This window comes from Uranotaenia lowii, chromosome 2 (genome assembly GCF_029784155.1).
Source record: "Uranotaenia lowii strain MFRU-FL chromosome 2, ASM2978415v1, whole genome shotgun sequence".
Taxonomy (NCBI): Eukaryota; Metazoa; Arthropoda; class Insecta; order Diptera; family Culicidae; genus Uranotaenia; species Uranotaenia lowii.
The window spans coordinates 43,770,475-43,796,557 of record NC_073692.1 but is presented as its reverse complement, the minus strand read 5'-3'; the positions used below and the strand labels follow the sequence as shown (position 1 = coordinate 43,796,557).

The window sequence follows — 26,083 nt, the reverse complement described above, 5'->3', positions numbered from 1 at the left end:
TTTTCTTTCTTCCGGAAATTTGCTGGAGGCATGATGAGAATATTATCGACGAATAAACGTTTTCTAGAAATCCATAAATTAAAATTAATTAGGCATAATAAAATTTTATCAAATTTTAAGCAATTTACCAGAGATTGTATTGATGCGACTGACTTTTTTTGTTTGCAAAACGAAACCAACTGAAAATAAGGGGAAATTTTTTTTGGAGTGGTCAGTTTGAGCTTCCAAATTTGATTTTGGTGCATTGACAGCAGCCCAAAATCAAGATAATGCCAGTCGAACTTTGTTTTGATGCGCTGGCGTTCTTATTTTTGGGTTGTTTTGATTCTGAGTGTAGCATCGATTGCACATATACAAATTCAATCATGAGCATACCACAAAATTCTCCGCCTGTGCAACACTGATTAACACTTTTAACGACTTTTTGCTTGTAAGTGTTAGTGATCCAAGCAGGCCTGAAAAAAGTCTCTATAAGTTTCCAACGGCAATTATGCCACCAATTTATTTAACAGGAGCATCGTGATGGAGGTAATTTTTTAGATATTGCCAATAAATAGTATACATTAACCTTAAATTTTTATTTCAGTTATCGGAAAAAAATAATTAGGCCTTCTCCCGTGGAATATGAAGATGCAGGAGATGTTGGAGTGATGTTTTAATTAAATCGTTTCCAAGGAATGTAGTTTTGTCGATTTTTTTTTCAAATTAATATGGTCAAAAATAGCCCACTTTTATTATTAAATATTTTTACGCCCTTTTTATATTTTTAGTTGGCTCAAACAACCAAAACATGACAACACCCCAAAATTAAGTTGCAAGAATGACGTTAATTCTCAAATTTGGGAAAACCCCCTCTAACTCATTTTCGTCGGGAGTCAGTTTCATCCGATTTTGCGGCATTACAACTTTATTCTGGGTTGTAGCGGCTTAGAGTGCTGGCTTCCAGACTGACACTGGCTCACGGATCAACTGTCATGTTGGTGAAAAACCGTTAAAGTTAGTTCTCGCGCAGTCAGCGATCCGGTAAGTAGCAAATATAGTTTAGTAGGTCCTCGATTCAGGTCACCCAACAATTAGAGATTTCCTCTGGTAGTTCATATTGAGTTTTTACAATGGCGATCCTTCCAGAATTTTGTTTACTAAATAAATGAGCACCTTTTAATGAAAAGAGCTCTAGTTTTGACGAAATCTCTGGTTGGTCCGATTAGGAAACGGCGACTAGCGACTTTTTTTAAGTTAATTGAAAAATCTGAATAGCGACTCTTGATGTAAAAACCTTGACAGTGATTTCTTTATTCGATTAGAAATGGCGTGATTTGGAAGTTGGTAAATATACCTACCTGCATTTTCATTAAATTAAAAAAAAAATGGGGTTGAAAAGTGTTTGAAGAACGGAACCGCCAGTGAAGGCGAAGTTGGCTCTTGATGATTTCGCCCCAGTTCAGGACTCCAGTAGAGGCAAAGTTGCCAGTCAAGGACTTTGGTCCAGTAAAGGCGAAGTTGCCAGTCGAAGATTTCGGTCCAATAAAGGCAAAGTTGGCAGTCGAGGACTTCGGTCCAGTTCAGGACTTCAGTCCAGTAGAGGTAACGTTGCCAGTCGAGGACTTCGGTCCAGTAAAGACAAAGTTGTCAGTCGAGGATTTCGGTCCAGTTAAGGACTTTGGTCCAGTAAAGGCAAAGTCGACAATCGAGGACTTCGGTCCAGTTCAGGATTTCGGTCCGGTGAAGGCAAAGTTGCCAGTCGAGAACTTTGGTCGAGTTTAGGACTTGGTTCCAGTGAAGCCGATGACATAAGTCCAGTCGAAGTCGGTCCAGTAAAGGCAAAGCTGCCAGTCCAGGACTTCAGTCCAGTTCACGGCTTCGGTCCAGTAAAGGCAAAGTTGCCAGTCGAGGACTTCGTTCCAGTAGATGCAATGTTGCCAGTCGAGGACTTTCATCCAGTTAAGAACTTCGGTCCAGTGAAGGCAACGTTGACAGTCGAGAACTTTAGTCCAGTGAAGTCGATGACATCAGTCCAGTGAAGCCGGGGTTGCGTCGACGACTTCAATCCAGTCAGAGCAAAGTTGCCAGTCAAGGGATTAAGTTAGTAAAGTCGGCACTCGGAAACTTCGGTTTAGTTTAAGTGAAATTAAGTTAATTTCAGAAGCTACGAGTTGAGGACTAGTAGCTTCTAGTAGAAGGGAAATGTGAGTAATTGATTTGTTACGATGAATTGGTTTTAGTGCGTTTAGCGACATTTACATTCGAACGCCTCTCGACTTGTCAAAATAAATCGACTGTTTCTCTCTCTCTCTGGCTTCCTGTCTCACACTGGCTTTCGGACCATCTGTAATCTGTAATGTTGGTGAAAAACTGTTAAAGTTAGTTCTCGCGCAGTCAGCGTTCCGGTAAGCAGCAAAAGTAGTTTAGTAAGTCCTTGATTCAGGTTATCCGACAATCAAAAATTTCCTCTGGTAGTTCATATTGGGTTTTCACACACCAAAATCTTTCATTGGTATTTATGAAACCAAGGAAACAATAATATTATTGATGTTATTGTTTCAAATGAGAAATGTACATGGTAAATCAGCTAGATTCAAGAATGACAACAAGGTGAACTGCCATTAACTACCAATTCAATCCATTAAAAGGAGAAAATTGTTTTTTCTACTCGTTTAAGATAAAGCTGAAGAAGAATGTAGAAGCCAAAGAACGGGACCGGAAGTTATACAACAAGGTTCTAACAAAGTACGACGGATGCATACTCATGGATGACGAAACGTACGTGATGATGGATTTTGGGCGGCTTCCTGGCCAAAAATTTTACAAAACCACTGGTCGGGGTGATGTCCCAGCCAAGTTCAAATTCGTTTTTGCCGATAAGTTTGCCAGAAAGTATTTGATCTGGCAAGGTATTTGCAGCTGCGGACGAAAAACCCCGGTTTTTTTGTGACAAACAAGACCATGGACTCCGATATGTACGAGGAGGAGTGCCTGAAAAACATTTTTTCCGTACATTAGATCTCACAAAGGACCAGTAAAGATTTGGCAAGCTGCCACTACAGCAAAGAGGTACTACAGTGGTATCGAGACAACGGGGTGGATTTTGTCGAAAAGGACATCAACCAACCCAACTGCCCTCAATTCTACTCTATCGAAATAATTTTGGGCAATTGTCAAGCAGAAGATGGAGAAAAATGGTAGGACGATTCGAGATGCAACAGAGATAAAGAGACTGTGGAACGAAATGGCCGCTGAGGTCAGCAAATAGGGTGTCCAAACTTTGATGAGTGGTACTAGACGAAAATTTCGAAATTTCATCAAAACAACATCAGAATAATTACTTATTATTTTTCCGTTAAAGTTCAATACAAACCCTACATTTTGAGTACAAAACATTTGTATTTCGTTTACATAGCTCCGAGATAGACCCTTTTTGATGCGTCTAGATTCTGGGTGATCCATGCTTTACGCCCCATCTACAAGAATGGCGACAAATTGGACTGTGCTATCTTCCGAGCGATCACTGTCCACAATGCCGCCTACTAAATGTTGTTCCAAACTCTACTCCGCCGCCAAACATCACAAGCAAACATATTCGTGGGAAGTCATCAAGGCGGCGTCATGGAAGAACAGTCTACGACGGACCAGATCTTCACACTACGGCAAATCCTCAGAAAATGCCGTGAACACCAAGTTCCTACGTACCATCATCGACATCAAAGCCGCCGCATACGACACGATCGAACGTGACGAGCTATGGAAAATCATGGCTGGATTGTCGAGTTTATTCGAATCGCGCAGGGGGCTTCGACAAAGCGATGACGTATCCTGCATGATGTTCAACGTGGCGCTAGAAGGCGCTATTCGACGAGCGGAGGGCGAAATGCGGGGCACGATTTCCAACAGATACAGTGAACTTATCTGCATTGCCGCCGACATTGGTGTAGTTGGCAGACCATCTGTGGCGGTGGAGGAGATCTACCGCAAACTGAAAAGCAAACCAGAAAGGATTATGTTAATGATTAATACGTCCAAGACGACGGCCCGCGAACCCGAGACCCACCGAACCCGCTTGTCCAGTAACAACAAGGTCACGATCGATGGTGACGAGCTGGAAATAGTCGAATACTTCGTCTATCTCGGCTCACTGGTGACCGCAGACAATGACAATGATCAGCGGAAGTCGTGCCTACTACGGACTCCACAAGCAACTGCGATCGAGAAACATAATGTTATTACAAAACCATAGGAAAGCTCCTTCTAAAGTTGTTCAGAGATCTCAAATTAAATATACACACCTACACTTTATAAAAAGTAGTGGAGCAGAAACTTCGTTTAAAAAATGGATGAATTTTTCAAACAAGAAACCTTCTTGACTTCAGGACCTAAGAAATCCAAAAACGAGCCAAAACCGACTCAGTTTATTGCTCGTCTTGTTATGTAAATCACGTAGCGCCTCTTCCGATGCACTTTTAGCCAATAATGTACTCAAATCGAGATGTAGGTCAGTGCAGTTTACGGGTAGAAATAAGTGTACGCTCATGTGTTTTTTCCTATATCCAGTAGCAGCTGATGGTTTTTTTTTTTTTTTTTTTTTTTTTTTTAATATGTCTTTATTAGTCTTTTAATCATTACATTTAAGTTACATTATTAAAGTTAAATTAAAGTGTTCAGATCAATTATGATCAGTTCAACTCTTTGATACAGTTAATTTTAAACATTGTTTATTTGATTTAAATTTGCTTTAGCAATAAATAATTTGATTTAAAGGAGAATATCCTGTTAAGCAAAAAAAAAAAAAGATGTATAAACTTAATCCTAAATCCTATAAACTAACTTAATTGTAAAGAGAACGAATCTCTGCGATGGAAGACTGCATCGATTTGCCTCTGAAGTTGGAGATGATTTTGTTGGCCATCTCTTCGATCGATTCTATGCCTGCAATCCGATGAAGATCTTCGGTGCTGTGCCAAGGTGGAAGCCGCAAAATCATTTTCAGAACCTTGTTCTGAATCCTCTGGATGGCTTTCTTCCTCGTCGCGCAGCAGCTAGACCAAATCGGAACTGCATACATTATCGCTGGTCGAAAGACCTGTTTGTAGATTAACATCTTGTTTCGCAGACACAACCTGGATTTCCTGTTGATGAGAGAATAAAGAGATTTAGTGTATTTATTGCATTTAGATTGAATATCTTCAATGTGATTTTTAAAAGTAAGATTCCGATCAAGTGTGAGTCCCAAGTACTTCACGTGATCAGACCATTCTAATGAAACCCCATTAAAAGTTATGGAATGATTTTCATTAGGTTTTAAAAAATTTGCTCTTGGCTTATGGGGAAATAAAATAAGTTGAGTTTTGGAAGCGTTAGGAGAAATTTTCCACATTTTTAAGTAATTCAAAAAGGAATTTAAATTTTGTTGCAATCTACTGCGTACCACCCGTAAATTTCGACCTTTGGCTGAAAGCAAAGTATCATCAGCAAATAATCTTCTACCTTTTCCTTCTGGTACATCAGGAAGATCAGAAGTAAAAATATTGTATAAAATTGGCCCAAGTATACTGCCCTGAGGGACCCCAGCTCTAATGGGAGTCCTTTCAGAGCATGAATTTTGATAGCTTACTTGTAAGGTTCGGCTAGTCAAATAATTTTGAATAATTTTGGTGAGATATACAGGAAAATCAAATCGAGCTAATTTAGCTACTAAACCTTTGTGCCAAACACTGTCAAAAGCTTTTTCAATATCAAGAAGAGCAACACCAGTTGAATAACCCTCAGATTTGCTAGCGTTAATCATATTAGTTACACTCAAAAGTTGATGTGTAGTAGAATGTCCATGACGGAAACCAAATTGTTCATCAGGGAAAATAGAATTCTGATTAATGTGAATCATCATTCTATTCAAAATAACTCTCTCAAATAGTTTACTTAAAGAAGGAAGCAAACTAATTGGTCGATAACTTGATGGCTCTGAAGCACTTTTTCCAGGTTTCAAAATTGGAGTTACTTTGGCATTTTTCCATTTATTGGGAAAATAAGCCAAGTGAAAACATTTGTTGAAGATTTTAACTAAAAAATTTAAAGTGCTTTCAGGCAACTTTTTAATAAGAATATAGAAAATCCCATCTTCCCCCGGAGCTTTCATATTTTTAAATTTTTTGAAAATCAATTTAAGTTCATCAATATTTGTCTCACAAGAACTTTCAAACACATTTTGCTTGGAAAGAATATCATCAAATTCTAGGGAAATTTGAGCATCAATTGGACTTACAACGTTTAAATTAAAATCATGAGCAGACTCAAATTGTTGGGCTAATTTTTGAGCCTTTTCTGAATTAGTTAAAAGAAGTTTATCCCCATCTTTCAAAGTAGGAATTGGCTTCTGGGGCTTTTTCAGAATTTTAGTTAATTTCCAAAATGGCTTTGAGTAGGGTTTTATGTCCTCTACTGCTTTAGCAAAATTTTCATTACGAATGAAATTTAAACGACGTTTGATCTCTTTTTGAAGGTCGCCATAAATAAATTTTAAATAAGGATCCCTAGTACGTTGATATTGGCGTCGACGAATGTTTTTCAGTCGTATCAAAAACTGAAGATCATCATCAATTAAAGGTTGATTAAACTTATGTTTAACTTTAGGTATTGAAGCGGCTTTAGCATTGACTATTGAAGTTGTCAACTTTTCTATAGCCAAATCAATATCTTCTATTGAATTCAGTGGAACGTTTACATCTAAATTACGTTCAATAAAATTCATATATCGCTCCCAGTTAGCCTTTTGAAAATTAAAAGTTGATTTTAAAGGGTTTTCAATGGGACTTTGGGATAAAGAGAAAGTTACTGGAAGGTGGTCTGAATCGAGGTCCGCATGAGTAACTAATTGACTACAATGCTCGCCTAAATCCGTTAGAACCAAATCAATTGTGGAGGGATTTCTAATTGAAGAAAAACAAGTATGCCCATTAGGATATTCAACAGTATAATAACCTGCAGAGCAATCATTAAACAAAATATTCCCATTAGAATTTGATGAAATATTATTCCAAGATCGGTGTTTTGCATTAAAGTCACCAATAATAAAAAATTTAGATTTATTTCTGGTGAGTTTTTGTAAATCTCCCTTCAAAAAATTTTTCAGTTCACCGCTGCATTGAAAAGGCAAGTATGCGGCAACAATTATAATTTTCCCCATAGAAGTTTCTAATTCAATTCCAATTGTTTCTAAGACTTTTGTATTGAAAGAAGGAAGAAGTCTAAATTTGAGACGACTATTGATGACAATAGCTACACCCCCACCTTGTCGATCAAGTCGATCATTCCGTAAAATTTTAAAGAAAGCATTGCTTTTCAAGTTATTGTCTGGCTTTAAAAAAGTTTCAGTGATGGCAGCAATATGTATGTTTTGAGTTTTCAAAAATAAAAAGAATTCATCTTGGTTAGCCAGCAAAGATCTAGCGTTCCAATTCATAATATTTAAACATCTATTTGGATCCATGAGGGAATCGTAAAGTCATAATAATTTTGTTAGCATAATTAAAAGAAGTTTGAAAAGCTTCAAACATTGAATTTGCTTTCAACATAAGTTGCATCATTTCCATTAAATTTTGATGCAAAAATTTTAATTTTTCCTCAGTAATCTCACCCAAATCAACAAAATTGTTAGGATCAGAAAATGAAGGAGAAGAACAAGTATTTGAATTTCGGGGATTTTCCCAAGCCTTCGCATGAACGTTGAGACTTGGTTTTTTCCCATTTTTATTAGTTAAACCTGAAGAGGGAATCCTATTTTCAACCACCTCTGAGAACGATAAACAACGAGTCTGGGGCGCAGATTCAGCACAGGTAACATTAAAATCACTTCGGGTATTACCCAGCCGTGATTCCAATGTAGGCCGAGGCTGACTGCGAACAGGCAGGTTGTTTGCCGGCCCGACGTGTGAAGACGAAAAAGAGGAAGGAGGAGAAGAAACTTTTCTGGAAACTTTGGGATTTTTCCTAGAAGCAATAATTTTTGCCCTGATGGGACAGTCTAGAGAATTCGAGGAATGATTACCTGCGCAATTCGCACACTTAAAAAATTCTGTTTTTGGCTTATCACCACCAAAAAGGCATTTAGATTTTTCATGATCGAATGAGCCGCAAAACATGCATCTGGCATTCATTCTACAATTTTTAGTGCCGTGACAAAAAGCTTGACAACGACGACATTGCGTAATATTTTGTAAAAAATTGGTAGTAGATTTACGAAAAGGTTCAAATTTTACTCGACAATGAAACATAAGACGAGCCTTTTCCAGAATTTTTAAATTATTAACCTGATCCTTTTTAAAATGGATCAAATAAAGTTCAGGAGCAAAACCAACACTACTGGTATTATTCGTGTTGGTTCTTTTCCTCATTTGAATTACTTGAATTGGAGAAAAACCTAACAAAGAATTTAATTCAGCTGTGATCTCATCCGGTGTCTGATCGCCAGTGAGACCACGAAGTACAACTTTAAATGGACGATCACTTCTAGTGTCGTACGTAAAAAATTGGTGTTTTTTATTATTCAAATAATTTAAAACCTTTTGAAAATCATTAAAAGATTCCGCCAATATACGAGCAGTTCCCCTTCGACCGATCTGAAAAGAAATCTTCACATCCTTGACGGAAGTGACGATTTCTTTTCGAAAGGCATTGAAGTCAGGAATCGTGACCGTAATTGGTGGAATCTTTTCGTTTTTAAGAGTATAAGAAGAAGAAGGTTTCTTAGTACTCTTATCAGAATTAAATATGAATATTTCCTCATCACCGATGTTATGAAGGACATCGAATGAATTGGAAATTTCAACTTTTTTGGGCGATGGACCTGAATTAGGTTCGGCAATCCGTTTTCTTCCGGCCCTTGACCCGGCCGATGACTTCCCCATGCTGGAAAGAAAAGAGAAAATATGAATAAAAGAAAATGAAAATAATTTTAGCACTGAAAAGTGCTGATTGAAATACAGGTAAGGAAAAAATAAATAATGTAAAATGTTCCTGCAGGTACACAGCAACGATACGATGCTCCGGCGTACGTGTTGACGGCTCAACGGTACAGATGGAAGTGAGCAGCTGATGGTTGTTTTGGTAAACTCTCACGCATCACAAATCCACGATCGATCCGTGAATTCCGCGGTCTAGGGGGCGGGTGCTGGATTGAATTTTGTATAAAGAATTTATCGATATAGTCGTTATGTCTGCAGCAAATGTGCGGACTGCGAAGGTGGCGTCTGACCGAAGGTTCATAAACTGTTTACGATATTGCTGTGCGGTGTCAATTTGCCGGACTTAATGACGCGCTGAAATATTAAAATTTAAGCCGCTCTCGGTTTGGTATCTAAAGTAGCAGATATAAAAGCTGTAAACTATCGTGAGAAATTGCGGAGTGTATTGCTGATCGTGGTGCTAATTTTTGCAATAGATATTTAATCGATTGACATTTCAGTTGTATGCTTTCGTCAAATTAGCAACATTTGTTGAGTTCAGAAAAAAAATTAAGAGAAAATTCATGTTATCAATCAGATTTGGCTTACTGCATTGTCAAATAAGGATCTCAAAAGAGAATTTTATTTATTGACTCTTCTTCCATTCATTCAAATCAACCCGAACTGAGCCCATGAAAAAAACATCTCGTTTGTGTTATCTTCGAGGTAAATACATATCTATCATCCGGTGGAGACATCTCGCATCTCTGCCTATGGGCAGTGGCCAATTTGGCATCGGATTTCTTTCAGTTCCTGGGGACCGAAATGGACAGGAGAGAAAAAATCTCAAATGGGACAAAAAAATACGGAATAGAACCCAACGAGCTGTTGAATGACCTATGGCACAGAATTGAAGGTGGCACAAATTGGCTCACAATGGTACCGTTTTTTGGGGGCCTTTTTTGTGTGCGATGAATTGACGATTGTACTCATGTGCTGGAATGGCGCTTTTTTCTGGTTGTTGATGGTCAGAGGACAAAATTATGAACATTGATTGGTACGAAAAAAAACATGTTTGTACAATGTGATCGAATATTTTAGATTGCCAGAATGTTTTTGGTTCCAAACTCAAAATCGTATTTGTCTTTGGTATTCTGAAAAATTTCCCTGAAAACTACAAATGATGAAGTGGCAACATATGCCGGTAAATCGAGTAAAATATGCACTTTAAGCAGATAATCTGATTCAGGTCTTGCTATTCAATTCACACTGTTTTGACCCGGTACAATCTGTTTGAATCGCTAGAGCCAGATAGATATGTTCTTCCCGGTAAACGAAAGTAAGTCGGTACTCAACCCATCATCATTGCATGCAAGCACTTCCGATGACACTTGTGGAGGCGCCGCACCTATTGAAGAGAACGAGCAGCGGCAGAATTGGCTCATTTGCATGTCCTAGTTCTTCTGAATGGGAAATACATATCTACAACATAGGAATGGTTTCGTTGTCCGGATTCTGCTCTGAGAGAGGTGATGTTCATTTCCGTCCGTCCAACCACAGTTCTGAGCCACAATTGCATTTCATCAGTGAAAGTGTTTTATGCAACCAAAGGAAAACAACTTCACCTAACAGGTGACAATTGAGAGTATATTTCTACTGTTTTTTTTTTTTACTTTCAGTTACCTACTGGTTCATAATTCTATCAAAGACAGATCCAAATGTAACAATTTAAATACCGAACTTCCAAATGTGTCAGTCGTTTTGGTCATCAGGAAAGTAACAGTCTCACTCAGTGAAGTAAAGAATTGTTGCTACGTTTTCCTTATGCGCTGTGCAGAACTGAAATTCAAGAGTTGACTGGAAAGTTGGATTGATCAACGACTATCAGGTCCCAAACATTCTTTTTTTTTCTTTCTTTTCCAAAACTTGATACTTGTAATCAATAACCTTTACTGTAAGACTCCCATGTGCCAATTTTCATTATAGTCCTATGCACAATAAAGATAATATTGCAAAAACTGTGAACAGATAATGTGGACGACCCCTAAGTCAATATTTGAAACCTGAAAGCTATAGAGCATCCCTCAAAACTGCTATGTGGAAATTTTCATCTCATTCCAATGTAGAATAACGTCAATATTGCACAAACGTTAAAAGGTTGATGTGGAAGACCCCTTTGGCCGACCCCTGATCCTAAATTTGAAACTTGGAATTGATTGCTCGTCCCTCAAAACACTCATGTGCTTATTTTCATCACAATCCAATGTATAATAACGCCAATATCGCAAAAACATCAAGCAGTTGATATGGACTACCCCTGTTCCTAACTTCGATACCTAGAATCGATTGCTCGTCCCTCAAAACACCCATGTGCAAATTTTTATCTTAATCCAAGGTATAATAACGTCAATATCGCTTATACAACATTTGTGTTGTATGGACGACCCCCTTCAAAAGGGGTCACCCGAAAATCTAAAAACATTTTTCATCATTCCTGGTCCTAATGAGCACCCATGCCAAATTTCACCTCTCTAGCTCTTAAGGCGGCTGAGCCTATTGAAGACAAACATACAAACGAACAAACAAACAAACGGAAATTACTTTTTATATATATAGATAGATAGATTAAAATTGGTCATTATTTGACGAAATAGCTTTTCTAAAGCAATAAAAAAAAAATTTTTTAATTCTCAGCAATTCAAATATAAATGCCAAAATGAAGCTTGACAACATTCCTAAAATCAGTGTATCAGTGTCCTCTTCTACGGTAAATCTGCACTTTAAGGAGTTTAATTGTGTGGGCTACGTAGGCCATGATTCGTAGGCAGTGGACGCGTTTCATTTTCACCCCGTCGATGAAAATTTGATTTATCAATATTGAAGTGGTAAAATTGATTCAAATCGTGGAAACGATTAAAATACCGAACAAACTTTCAAATGTGTCAGTCGTTAAATGTGATCATCAAGAGAGTAACATTCTTCCTCGACGAAGTAGAGAATTGCAGCAACGTTTTCATTATGCGCTGTGCAGAACTGAAATTTATTTATTTATTTATTTACGTCTTTGGTTGTGTAACCGTACAGACTAGTTGCTTAAGCCTAAGAAACTCTGCTTAAAACTAATTTAAACCTACGTTTACACATATTAAAATCAAACAAATAACTCACTGAGTTAAAACTTTCACAACATCTATCAATTGGATGGTTCCGGCCATATACAGTACGGTGATAGGGTATCCATAGGAACTGACGAAATGTCCTCGTGGAAACGTATATATTGACACGTTGCAGTATGTATGCGGAGTCAACACGGTGGGTTAAGGTATCAAAAATGAAGGCTTGCTGCAGTTCAATACGACGTTTTTCTAGTGTAGTTAGGCCTATCAGAGCACACCTTTGCTCATAAGGCGGGAGTCGGAGCGGGTCATTCCAGGGAAGACGCCGGAGAGCGTATCTTACGAAGCTACGTTGAACTCGTTCGAGGCGAAAGCATTGAGTGCTCTGAGAGGGAGCCCACACCTGGACAGCATACTCCATGATACTACGAACGGACGAGCAGTAGATGGCTTTCAGTGCATATATGTCGTCAAAATCCCTTGTGTTTCGGCGAAGAAATCCAAGTGCTGCAAAGCCCTTTGCCACGGTTAGCGCTATGTGCTCGGCGAAAGTGAGCCTGTTGTCGATTTTAATCCCTAGATCAAGAATAGATTTTGTATTTTCCAAACAGAGGCCGGATAGCTGGTAGTCAAAATTTATAACATTTCTTGATCGGGTAAAATTAATGATCTTGCACTTTTTCGCATTTGCTTGCATTCCGTTCATCTGACACCAGCTCTCTAATGTAGCGATGTCCGCTTGCAGGGCGAGACAGTCTACAGTGCTGTGAATCTTTCTAAAAATCTTCAGATCGTCGGCATACAATAGAGTGTCGGATTGAAGAGTTGCGCACAGGTCGTTCACAAAGATTATGAAGAGAAGCGGTCCAAGGTGACTCCCCTGAGGAACTCCAGATGGGATGGCAAACGTTTCCGAGCGCGAGTTTTTAATTTTCGTGAAGGCACGACGGTCCGTGAGATATGATTCAATCCATTCAAGCGCCCATTCAGGAAAACCTAGCTGATCCAGCTTAGCTACAAGTATTTTGTGCGGGACACGGTCAAACGCTTTTGCGAAGTCTATATAAACAGAGTCCACTTGAAAACGTTTCTCCATGCTCCAAATCCATCAAGAGTTGACTGGAAAGTCGGATTGATCAACGACTATCAGGGCCCAAACATTATTTCTTGAGTTCGTTCCATAATAGTTTTCAAACGTGAATTGGAAGAAAATAACGGTTTCTGGTAATTTCTCATGGAAATCTCCAGATTTTAAATACATTTATCAAATTTATACGAATAGATAGCTGAAAAAAATGTTGTACGTCCCAGCATTGTCTGGCTATGTTTTTTTCTCTTAAAACGTAGTAGCTTCAATTAATTTGAATTGTTTTCACAATTACTTAACAGCAATATGTAAGACATTCAAATATTTTTAAAGTCTATTTTCTGTTTCAGGTGGTGGTAACTTTTTGTTTATTTTATAATTATCACTTCTTTGCACCTGCGAAAAATTTGGCACGTGCGACTTGAAGCAAATCTGCGATAGTAGGGTAAAGCATGGGATATTTTCCTTTGCTGATAGCTAATTTCCAAGTTACCGCACATACAAAATTTTGACAGCATTTTGTTGCATGTTGTTGGCTGGTAAATGGTGGATAATGTGCAACACGAGACCCCATAGTCCCCCAACTCCTATCTCTACCTCCCTGTGGTACCGGCTGGGATGCGAGTAACCTAAGCAGAGATTGGGTACCCAACCCCGGTGGATGCTTTGGTCGCATGCAGACTGAGAAGGTGCGGTCAGGGGCGGCGTGCAACAACAACCGAGCGTCTGTTCTCCAGGTCAGAGGCGGCTCAAACAGCGTCTGTCTCGCAGCTAGCGGCTGAATTTATGAAATGCGGCTCCCGCCAGCTACGGAACCCGAAAGAAATGACGGAACTTTGGCGACGACTTTTAGCATGAAAACACGGACACGAATTGGAACAGTCGAAGGACAGTGATGTGGAATCAAGAATGCCTTTATCACGACGAGCCATGGTACTCTCGGTAAAGTTTGTGGAAGAAGAAGTGAATGGATGTCGGATGAAACTTGGAGGATGGTCGATGATCGGAGAAAGGCGAAAGTCGGAATTGAGCAGGCATGTACCGGGTCAGCCAAAGCAGCCGCCCGCTTACGTTATGCGGAGCTGGAAAAGGCAGTTAAACAAGCTTGTAGACGAGACAAGAGAGCCTGGACAAACTCCCTAGCGGAAGAGGGGGAAAGAGTCGCCGCCAATGGAGATATCCTATTACTTTATGACATTTTTCGCCGCCTCAGTGGTGCAAGGACTAATGCAAGAATGCCGCTGAAAGACCAAGCTGGTCAGTTATTGACCGATCGAACAGATCAGCTCAAACGATGGACTGAGCACTTCGAACAACTCTTCCGAGTCACGAATAGCGATGGCCAACAGAACCCGCAGCTTTAAGCGCCAACAGTTAGTCGCATAAATGGCGTCAACTCGGAAGCGCCCTCGCTGGCTGAAATAGAAGCGGCAATCAAAAACATGAAATCCAACAAAGCACCTGGGATCGATTGCATCCCTGCTGAAATGCTGAAAGCCGACCCTGCCCTGTCAGCACAAATGCTGCACCGTCTTTTCGCTGACATCTGGGATACTGCAACATTCCCGGCCGACTGGATGCAGGGTATCCTCGTAAAAGTCCCAAAGAAAGGAGACCTAACAGAGTGCGGTAACTGGCGTGGCATAACTTTGATCTGTACAACCCTCAAAGTACTCTGCAAAGTGATCCTGAACAGGATCCAGGAGAAAATCGACGCTACACTCCGACGGCAACAAGCTGGATTCCGATCCGGACGATCATGTGTGGACCACATCACAACGCTACGAATCATACTGGAACAAATCAACGAATTCCAGGACTCTCTTCAGCTGGTGTTCGTTGATTTCGAAAAAGCATTCGACCGACTTAACCATGAAAAAATCTGGGCGGCTCTAAGGCGAAGAGGGGTCCCAGAGAAACTAGTCCATCTCCTCGAAGTACAATATGAGGCATTTTCGTGCAAGGTCTTGCACGACGGTGTCTTGTCCGAACCTATCCCGGTAACTGCTGGAGTGAGACAAGGATGTATTTTATCACCGCTGCTTTTTCTAATCGTAATAGATGAGATTCTGACTGGATCGATCGACTGTGCACCGAACCGAGGATTGCCGTGGAATCCTTCAACCATGGAGCAACTGAACGACCTTGACTTGGCTGACGATATTGTTTTGCTCGCCCAAACATAACCGGATATGCAGAGCAAACTCGACGACCTCACAGAAAGTTCCAAAGCAGCAGGTCTCAAAGTCAATGTCGGAAAGACCAAGTCGATGGAGATCAACACAGGAAATCCCTCCAGTTTCATGGTAGTTGGGCAAAAAGTTGAGAAAGTGGAGTGCTTCCAGTATCTTGGTAGCCAGATAACGCCTGATGGTGGTACCAGGAAAGACATCGACACCCGGATCAGAAAGGCCCGATAGGCGTTTGCGAGTCTCCGAAACATCTGGCGTTCACGCCAGATCTCTCCACGAACAAAAATCCGAATCTTAAACTCAAACGTCAAATCCGTATTGCTGTACGGGTGCGAAACTTGGTGCATATATGCGGTGACGACGCGAAAACTGCAAGTTTTTGTGAATCGCTGCCTACGGAACATTATCCGCGCTTGGTGGCCTGGCAATTGGATCTCAAACGTGGAACTTCATCGCCGGTGTCAGCAAAAGGCGCTGGACATCGAGATTCGGGAACGTAAGTAGAGATGGATTGGGCACACGCTGCGAAGACATGAAAACGAGATTTGCAGAGAGGCGCTTGACTGGAATCCAGATGAGCATCGAAGAAGAGGCAGGCCCAGAAGCTCGTGGCGGCGTAGTCTAGCCGCTGAAATCCGCACAGTTGAAGAGAACCTAAGCTGGCAGCAAGTGAAGACGCTGGCTCCGGATCGCCAGCAGTGGAGATCTTTTATCTCAGCCCTATGCGTCGGTCAATCGGCGCCGGACCCTTAGGTAGGTAGGTAGGTACCCCAGACTTTGGAATGGAGTCAGAGGATTCAGCTGAACCTATTTTCACAGCCAATCGACGATCTTTTAGGTAGCTTCTGATCCACGCACACAAACGTTCGGAAAACCCCAGTCGGTGCAATTTTTTTCAGAAAAATTGTGTTTACAGGATTAAATGCCGCAAAAATTTCGGTATATATCGCGTAGGAAAAAATCCACGCTGGTTCTCAGAGATCCAGTTCCGGCAAGACGAAAACATGACATTGTTGACAATCCTCTCAAATACTTTCGAGCAGGCAGCTAGCGATGTGACATCACGGTAGTTAAGAACATCTTTTTTGTCACCTTTTTTGTACAATGGAAATTTTAGGAAATATACCGGTATGCCATCCTGTCCGGATGTCGTGGAGTTTTTCAGATTAATTATTGCCTCTAGAATTATTTCCTCGCTTACAGCAAAAACATTCAGATCCAGCACATCAATGGGCAATCGTGTTACTGCGGCGTTCAATTGGCCAGCGGTTGGCGATTCGACTGAAAAAAAAAACCGGAGAAGTGCGTCGCAAAAAGTTCGCATTTTTCGTCAGTTGACATGGCAATACGATCATTTAATTGGAGTACAGCTGGAAGCCCAGACTCTTTCCGTTTGAAGTTTACAAATTTCTAGAGCTTTTTTGGATTGCGACGAAGTTCACTCTGAGTACGATTATATTTGCTTTGAAGTCTACTCCGTGCCTGATACTGGTACAAATTGTGGTTTTGAAAGATACGCGAAGGCCCATGGAGATTTTTTTCAAGTAAAATTATCTGTTCAAGAAATGAATTTCAACGGTAAATTCATTTCTTGAAATTAATTGATGGTAATGATGTGTTTAAAGATAAGTGTAAATAAACATGTCAGAAAATTGGCTCGGTATTTAGACCTATATCACTCTCTCATGTATTGAAGGCTATTATTTTCAACCAGATTATATTACCAGATGATGATCACAAGATCTATTTTAAGTAGGGGTCTCCCGGATTTTTAAAACGTCACCGATATTTGAAAGAACATCAGATGACTTTTCGCTTCTATTGGGCGTTTATCACCAAAGAGAATAAGTTCCTGTGAAATCTGGGATAAAACACGTCGTAACATTTGCCAAGAAATTTGAAATTACTTGTTAGCTGAAATTCTAATTTGAGCAAGAGATCTTCAAAATAGATGTATGAAACCAAACATAAGCATACAATACTTTGTACCACACAATCGTGCAATTAAGGGCGATTTTTTGATAAAAAATTGTTAAAAAGAGGAAATCAAACCAAATTTAGGCAAAAATTAGACCAGAGAAAATTTAAAGAAAATAACTTCAAATTCCAAGTTTTCATTAAATTACAGCAGCTGTGTTAAGATCGTCTCTAAGGATTTAAAAAAAATTAAGTTTATTTAGATTTTTTTTTTCAAAAATCGTCTTTGAACACAATTTCTGATTTTTTTTTATGTTTTGAATAAACCCGGGAAAAATCCAAGAAATTTTGAACAATATCTGGGCATCCTGGCCAGATTTGACTTAACTTGAATTTTATATTGGATTTATAAGTTAACCTGGATATTTCATGAAAATCTGGAATAAACGTTAATAAAAGTATGAATCTATCTACAGTGTAAGATACACGGATACACCAAGGATGTTTCACTGAAACCATAAATTTTTGATGATTGTGTAGCTTTTTCAACGATACTTTTAGATATTTTATAAATTATCCAAAATCATATAAAAACGCTTATTAGTACATTTTTCAGTAAGACTGAAGTGATGAAGTGGGCTTCCAAACAAATTTTTGGTTCGAGTGTAAGACTAAGTACACAACTATGTCTCATAACTTCGCAAACTACTTTTGAGTCTCTTACGGGAACAAAGCTGGCCTTGCTCGAGTGCGGTCGCATATTTTTCCGCGGTCTTGTTTTGCTTCGTGATTTTTCCAAATTTATTTTTCCTTCGTGTTTAATGGCCAAGTTTCAATAATTTTGACAGCGCAGTAAACTTTTTATATCGGTGGATTCTTTCAGTGGAGTGCAATAAACGTCAGTCGTTATCCTGTTTGGAGTTAGTGGAAGTGGACGAATCAAAGGGGCTTGTACTTCTAGAACCGTTTTGTTCTCAAAGTGCTGTTGGATTGCAGCAGGTGAACTCTGAACCTCGATATTTTAAGATCAATACCTGTTTTTCTAAATATTGTAATTTTGATTTTTAAGATAAGTTAACCACCGTTAACCCTTCGTTTCATAAAGTAACAAATTTGCAACAATTAATGTATGCAAAAAGTGAAAAATCGTATTTTATTTTAATTTTTTTTCTTAATGTACACATAATTTACAACTGTTTGAAATGATTTTTAACGAAAAATAAAAAATCATGAAATGAAGGGTTAGTTAAGTTTTTGTAAATTATTTTTCGGCATATCGGTGAAATGTATATTCTTGGAGAAACTATATCAGAAATGAAATTGACCAACAAGATGTCATTGTATAGGTTAAGGTAGTGCCACCTCTATCCCGGTACTACTTCTCCTAAATAATGAAATGTTGCAGGGTAAAGTATGGTGTACGTTAATAAGTTTTCCTCGCAAAAATGCTCTTTCGCTCTTTTCAACATCTGTAAATTTTCTTCTCACTTTTCTATCCATCTTCATCAATTTCATTTCTGATATTCTTTCTCCAAGAATATACATTTCACCGATATGCCGAAAAATAATTTACAAAAATATTGTAATTTTGTTTAATAAAACGAGTTCCTTTTTTTGCTAAACATGTTTGGTTTTGTAATTTGAAATATTTACATTTCCAAATTTGAAACGGTTACTATGAATTTACTATGATATTAACTTAAATTGATGGTAGAAGAAAGAAAAATCAAAAATGTATTTAAAAGTATTGATTATTCAATACATTATTTTGTGCTCTTTAAGCATTCAAGCTCTTAAGCCTTCTAAAATGTGAGGCAAAGGAAAGAGAAAAGAATCCAAGAGTTTTGAAAAAGACATTAATCATAGAAATTTGTAGATAAATATTACAATATAATTCATTTGCATTTTAAGATGCTTTCCGTCTTCAATCATTAAAGCCCTTTTGTAAACTCTTTGCTTCAACAGAGATCCGGTTAGGGAAAAGGGCTAGTTTATCAAGGAAAAAAGTTGGATGGTATTGATTTTCCTTCAATATTTTACTCGATTCATTTTTATTGTATGTTTATCAAATACCTCATAGAAATAGGAGTTTCCTTAGGAAATGTCTAGGAGCATAGGAGATGTAAAAAATCATTATCACGCCATTTACCAAAATTGATCCTGATCTCTACCTTTCACCAATTAACACAACCCTTTCCTTGAATACTTGAATATGGATTCGCAGGCGTATACACGGTTACCATAGTTGGTGATACTAACTTTACTCTGGTTCTGACTATTTAATTTTTTTTTATTATGCAGGAGCGAGAGGTTACTAGTTGAACTTAAAGAGCATCTTACTATTTAAATAACAATCCTTCCCTTTTCTCCATTGACTACTAGGACATGGCCGGCGCCGTTATTAATCATAAAAATCATATAAAAAAGGGAGAGCATCAGTTTTGTACAATGAGAATGGCTGCTAATTCCTGGCACCATTCTTTTGGATTTTGTGCAAAATTGATGGCCTCGATTAATCACGGAGTAGCAATCATGGGCGACGTGGAAGTTGTTCTGCTTAGCCACGCCAGCGATCATGGATTTCGAAATGTATAGTCGAAAACAAATGTCAAAAATACGAAGTTCTTCTAGAATCGGTTAAAAAAAAAAACTGTAAATGAAGCATTTCGAACTCAATGATTTAAGGTGGAGTATAGTCAATCACAGCTTAGCTAAGCTAAGCTAAACTACTTTTGAGTCTTTTACGGAAAATCATTTTTAATTCGTTTTTGTCAATCTTGATTGACTAACCATAAGAACTTGGATTTTATTGGATCAAGGCAATTAGCGATTAGTTTGAGAAAAATATGACGAAAGCGTTCAAAAGTAATATTTTAGGGATAAAGTTGAAAACATTGAAAAAAAACCATCAAACAAAAAGTGAAGAGTCAGTGGTCAGACGATTTGAGATTCCTACCTAAAGGGGTAGCAATATTAACACATAATGACTTTGGTGTATCATTACAAAGGTGCAAATTAAAGATGGGGATTCTTGTTTTATTTTTAGCGAGGAATTTTGAAGCAATCGAAAACGTAGAATAACTACACATCGTGTGAAATATTTACCAGTTTGTAACTGGTGTTTATCAAAATATTGGTAGTTTTTTTTTAAGAATGTCACCTTGAAGATTCAAATTTATCATTAAAATTTGTCATCTGATGATCAGTTACAGCTATCATGAGTATGAGCTTAAGCTTCAACTGAGGCTTATTATAATGATACCTAATTATTTCTACAAGCCATGCGCCTCCATATCAGACAGTTAGCACTTAATGTTATGTAGAAAACAGTAGTCCAATGTGTAATTAAGCGTGTAATTTTTACGAGCGTGTTTAGTATATTCTTACATTTGTTTTAATTAATGATTTTATACAAATATCTCAAAATTCACGCAGATATTTCTCCATGTATGCGTAAGACGGTACATGACATATTGACAAAAATCCGATTTGAACTTATTTTTCGGATTTTTTTTTTTTTTTTTTTTTTTTAAATATATCTTTATTAGTACCAATTCATCATTACATTTATATTACATTAATACATTAAATTAGGTGTTCGGTTCAATAATGAACTTTCAGAGCCCTATAGTTTATTAATCACTATAATTTATTTATTTGAATTAATTTTGCTGAGTGCAATCATGTATTTTTATGTAGGAGAACATCCTGTAATGTCAAAAAATATTTTAAACTTACTACTAAAAACTAAAACTATCCTAAATTAAAACTAATTATAGAGAGAACGAATCTCTGCGATGGAAGACTGCATCGATTTGCCTCTGAAGTTGGAGATGATTTTGTTGGCCATCTCTTCGATCGATTCAATGCCCGCAATCCGATGAAGATCTTCGGTGCTGTGCCAAGGTGGAAGCCGCAAAATCATTTTCAGAACCTTGTTCTGAATCCTCTGGATGGCTTTCTTCCTCGTCGCGCAGCAGCTAGACCAAATCGGAACTGCATACATTATCGCTGGTCGGAATACCTGTTTGTAGATTAACATCTTGTTTCGCAGACACAACCTGGATTTCCTGTTGATGAGAGAATAAAGAGATTTAGTATATTTATTACACTTAGATTGAATATCTTCAATGTGATTTTTAAAAGTAAGATTCCGATCAAGTGTAAGTCCCAGGTACTTCACGTGATCAGACCATTCTAATGAAACCCCATTAAAAGTTATGGAATGATTTTCATTAGGTTTTAAAAAATTTGCTCTTGGCTTATGGGGAAATAAAATAAGTTGAGTTTTGGAAGCGTTAGGAGAAATTTTCCACATTTTCAAGTAATTCAAAAAGGAATTTAAATTTTGTTGCAATCTACTGCGTACCACCCGTAAATTTCGACCTTTGGCTGAAAGCAAAGTATCGTCAGCAAATAATCTTCTACCTTTTCCTTCTGGGACATCAGGAAGATCAGAAGTAAAAATATTGTATAAAATAGGCCCAAGTATACTACCCTGAGGGACACCAGCTCTAATGGGTATCCTTTCAGAGCATGAATTTTGATAGCTTACTTGCAAAGTTCGGCTAGTCAAATAATTTTGAATAATTTTGGTGAGATATACAGGAAAATCAAATCGAGCTAATTTAGCTACTAAACCTTTGTGCCAAACACTGTCAAAAGCTTTTTCAATATCAAGAAGAGCAACACCAGTTGAATAACCCTCAGATTTGCTAGCGTTAATCATATTAGTTACACTCAAAAGTTGATGTGTAGTAGAATGTCCATAACGAAAACCAAATTGTTCATCAGGGAAAATAGAATTCTGATTAATGTGAATCATCATTCTATTCAAAATAACTCTCTCAAATAGTTTACTTAAAGAAGGAAGCAAACTAATTGGTCGATAACTTGAAGGCTCTGAAGCACTTTTTCCAGGTTTCAAAATTGGAGTTACTTTGGCATTTTTCCATTTATTGGGAAAATAAGCCAAGTGAAAACATTTATTGAAGATTTTAACTAAAAAATTTAAAGTGCTTTCAGGCAACTTTTTAATAAGAATATAGAAAATCCCATCTTCCCCCGGGGCTTTCATATTTTTAAATTTTTTGAAAATCAATTTAAGTTCATCAATATTTGTCTCACAAGAACTTTCAAACACAATTTGCTTAGAAAGAATATCATCAAATTCTAGGGAAATTTGAGCATCAATTGGACTTACAACGTTTAAATTAAAATCATGAGCAGACTCAAATTGTTGGGCTAATTTTTGAGCTTTTTCTGAATTAGTTAAAAGAAGTTTATCCCCATCTTTCAAAGAAGGAATTGGCTTCTGGGGCTTTTTTAGAATTTTAGTTAATTTCCAAAATGGCTTTGAGTAGGGTTTTATGTCCTCTACTGCTTTAGCAAAATTTTCATTACGGATAAAATTTAAACGACGTTTGATCTCTTTTTGAAGGTCGCAATAAATTAATTTCAAATAAGGATCCCTAGTTCGTTGAAATTGGCGTCGACGAATGTTTTTCAGTCGTATCAAAAACTGAAGATCATCATCAATTAAAGGTTGATTAAATTTATGTTTAACTTTAGGTATTGAAGCGGCTCTAGCATTGACTATTGAAGTTGTCAAATTTTCTACAGCCAAATCAATATCTTCTATTGAATTCAATGGAACGTTTACATCTAGATTACGTTCAATAAAATTCATATATCGCTCCCAGTTAGCCTTTTGAAAATTAAAAGTTGATTTTAAAGGGTTTTCAATGGGACTTTGGGATAAAGAAAATGTTACTGGAAGGTGGTCTGAATCGAGGTCCGCATGAGTAACTAATTGACTACAATGCTCGCCTAAATCCGTTAGAACCAAATCAATTGTGGAGGGATTTCTAATTGAAGAAAAACAAGTATGCCCATTAGGATATTCAACAGTATAATAACCTGCAGAGCAGTCATTAAACAAAATATTCCCATTTGAATTTGATGAAATATTATTCCAAGATCGGTGTTTTGCATTAAAGTCACCAATAATAAAAAATTTAGATTTATTTCTGGTGAGTTTTTGTAAATCTCCCTTCAAAAAATTTTTCTGTTCACCGCTACATTGAAAAGGCAAATATGCGGCAACAATTATAATTTTCCCCATAGAAGTTTCTAATTCAATTCCAATTGTTTCTAAGACTTTTGTATTGAAAGAAGGAAGAAGTCTAAATTTGAGACGACTATTGATGACAATAGCTACACCCCCACCTTGTCGATCAAGTCGATCATTCCGTAAAATTTTAAAGAAAGCATTGCTTTTCAAGTTATTGTCTGGCTTTAAAAAAGTTTCAGTGATGGCAGCAATATGTATGTTTTGAGTTTTCAAAAATAAAAAGAATTCATCTTGGTTAGCCAGCAAAGATCTAGCGTTCCAATTCATAATATTTAAACATCTATTTGGATCCATGAGGGAATCGTAAAGTCATAATAATTTTGTTAGCATAATTAAAAGAAGTTTGGAAAGCTTCAAACATTGAATTTGCTTTCAACATAAGTTGCATCATTTCCATTAAATTTTGATGCAAAAATTTTAATTTTTCCTCAGTAATCTCACCCAAATCAACAAAATTGTTAGAATCAGAAGAGGAAGGAGAAGAAAAAGTATTTGAATTTCGGGGATTTTCCCAAGCCTTCGCATGAACGTTGAGACTTGGTTTTTTCCCATTTTTATTAGTTAAACCTGAAGAGGGAAACCCATTTTCAACCACCTCTGAGAACGATAAACAACGAGTCTGGGGCGCAGAATCAGCCCAGGTAACATTAAAATCACTTCGGGTATTACCCAGCCGTGATTCCAATGTAGACCGAGGCTGAATGCGAACAGGCAGGTTGTTTGCCGGCCCGACGTGTGAAGACGAAAAAGAGGAAGGAGGAGAAGAAACTTTTCTGGAAACTTTGGGATTTTTCCTAGAAGCAATAATTTTTGCCCTGATGGGACAGTCTAGCGAATTCGAGGAATGATTACCTGCGCAATTTGCACACTTAAAAAATTCTGTTTTTGGCTTATCACCACCAAAAAGGCATTTAGATTTTTCATGATCGAATGAGCCGCAAAACATGCATCTGGCATTCATTCTACAATTTTTAGTGCCATGACAAAAAGCTTGACAACGGCGACATTGCGTAATATTTTGAAGAAAATTGGTAGAAGATTTACGAAAAGGTTCGAATTTGACTCGACAATGAAACATAAGACGAGCCTTTTCAAGAATTTGCAAATTATTAACCTGATCCTTTTTAAAATGGATCAAATAAAGTTCAGGAGCAAAACCAACACTACTGATATTATTCGTGTTGGTTCTTTTCCTCATTTGAATTACTTGAATTGGAGAAAAACCTAACAAAGAATTTAATTCAGCTGTGATCTCATCCGGTGTCTGATCGCCAGTGAGACCACGAAGTACAACTTTAAATGGACGATCACTTCTAGTGTCGTACGTAAAAAATTGGTGTTTTTTATTATTCAAATAATTTAAAACCTTTTGAAAATCATTAAAAGATTCCGCCAATATACGAGCAGTTCCCCTTCGACCGATCTGAAAAGAAATCTTCACATCCTTGACGGAAGTGACGATTTCTTTTCGAAAGGCATTGAAGTCAGGAATCGTGACCGTTATTGGTGGAATCTTTTCGTTTTTAAGAGTATAAGAAGAAGAAGAAGGTTTCTTAGTACTCTTATCAGAATTAAATATGAATATTTCCTCATCACCGATGTTATGAAGGACATCGAATGAATTGGAAATTTCAACTTTTTTGGCAGATGGCCCTGGATTAGGTTCAGCAATCCGTTTTCTTCCGGCCCTTGAGCCGGCCGAAGACTTCCCCATGCTGGAAAGAAAAGAGAAAATATGAATAAAAGAAAATGAAAATAATTTTAGCACTGAAAAGTGCTGATTGAAATACAGGTAAGGAAAAAATAAATAATGTAAAATGTTCCTGCAGGTACACAGCAACGATACGATGCTCCGGCGTACGTGTTGACGGCTCAACGGTACAGATGGAAGTGATTTTTCGGATTAAAAATATAATACTTAACGTTTAAGAACTGCAATCACATTCTTACAGTTTTTTATCAGTAGGTTTTCACATATATCTATAGTTTGTTTACAGTTGGTTCAAAGTGTACTCACCGTGCAGCCGGGCATGCTCCAGTTCCACCTGCTGGAAGGACACCATACTGGGGTCCTGCCGGATCTTGGGCGGCAGGGTGCGCCATAGCTCCAGGGATGCCTCCGTCACCTCGCTGATGGGGACAACCGAAATAGTACGTGAGCGCTTGGATTTCTTCTTGGCCTTATCAGATCCACTTGGTTCACCGTTACCGTTACTGTGCAGTCCCGTTCCCACCGAAGAACCCCCACTCGAAAGGGTTGCTTCCGAAGGATTTGCCCGCGATAGGGTTATGGTCGGATTGGGAAGACTAGTTCCCGCAACCGGAGGACTGGAATCCCCATCGGCCCCAGCTGAAGCCCCAGTTCGACGCCGCCGGAACGGGTTCATCTTATCCAGCATGTCCATCTTTTCACCACGGGTTAAGATGAAAAGAACCCACGAACACCTGGACACTAATCTACACTACCGGTTTAGTCTTTTCGGCAGATTTTCAGAGGATTTATCCAGCAAAGCACTATCTAGAAAAGAGCACAAAGTTTCTAAGATCCTTTTCCTCGGGAAGCGAAACCATAAATGAGCAACAGCTACCCGAGGCAGGTCCTGTGTCTTGACGAAGTGATTAGTCGGTTTGATGGAAACCATAAAGTCATTTCCTCGCTCGTCTAAAGAATCTTGCGAAGTAAAACACCGAGGGGTGGAGAAAAGTCG

The 26,083-nt window shown here is 38.2% G+C and overlaps 1 protein-coding gene across 1 annotated transcript in view; it reads right to left on the bottom strand.

The window, feature by feature from the left end:
• LOC129746874 (P protein-like) overlaps positions 1 to 25,967 on the bottom strand; it is a 37,108-nt gene extending 11,141 nt beyond the window's left edge. The window contains exon 1 of the mRNA XM_055740781.1: positions 25,393 to 25,967. Within this exon, the coding sequence (XP_055596756.1) occupies positions 25,393 to 25,780 (388 nt within the window). The 5' untranslated portion in view covers positions 25,781 to 25,967. The remainder of the gene's footprint in view (positions 1 to 25,392) is intronic.
• Positions 25,968 to 26,083: the final 116 nt, after the last annotated feature.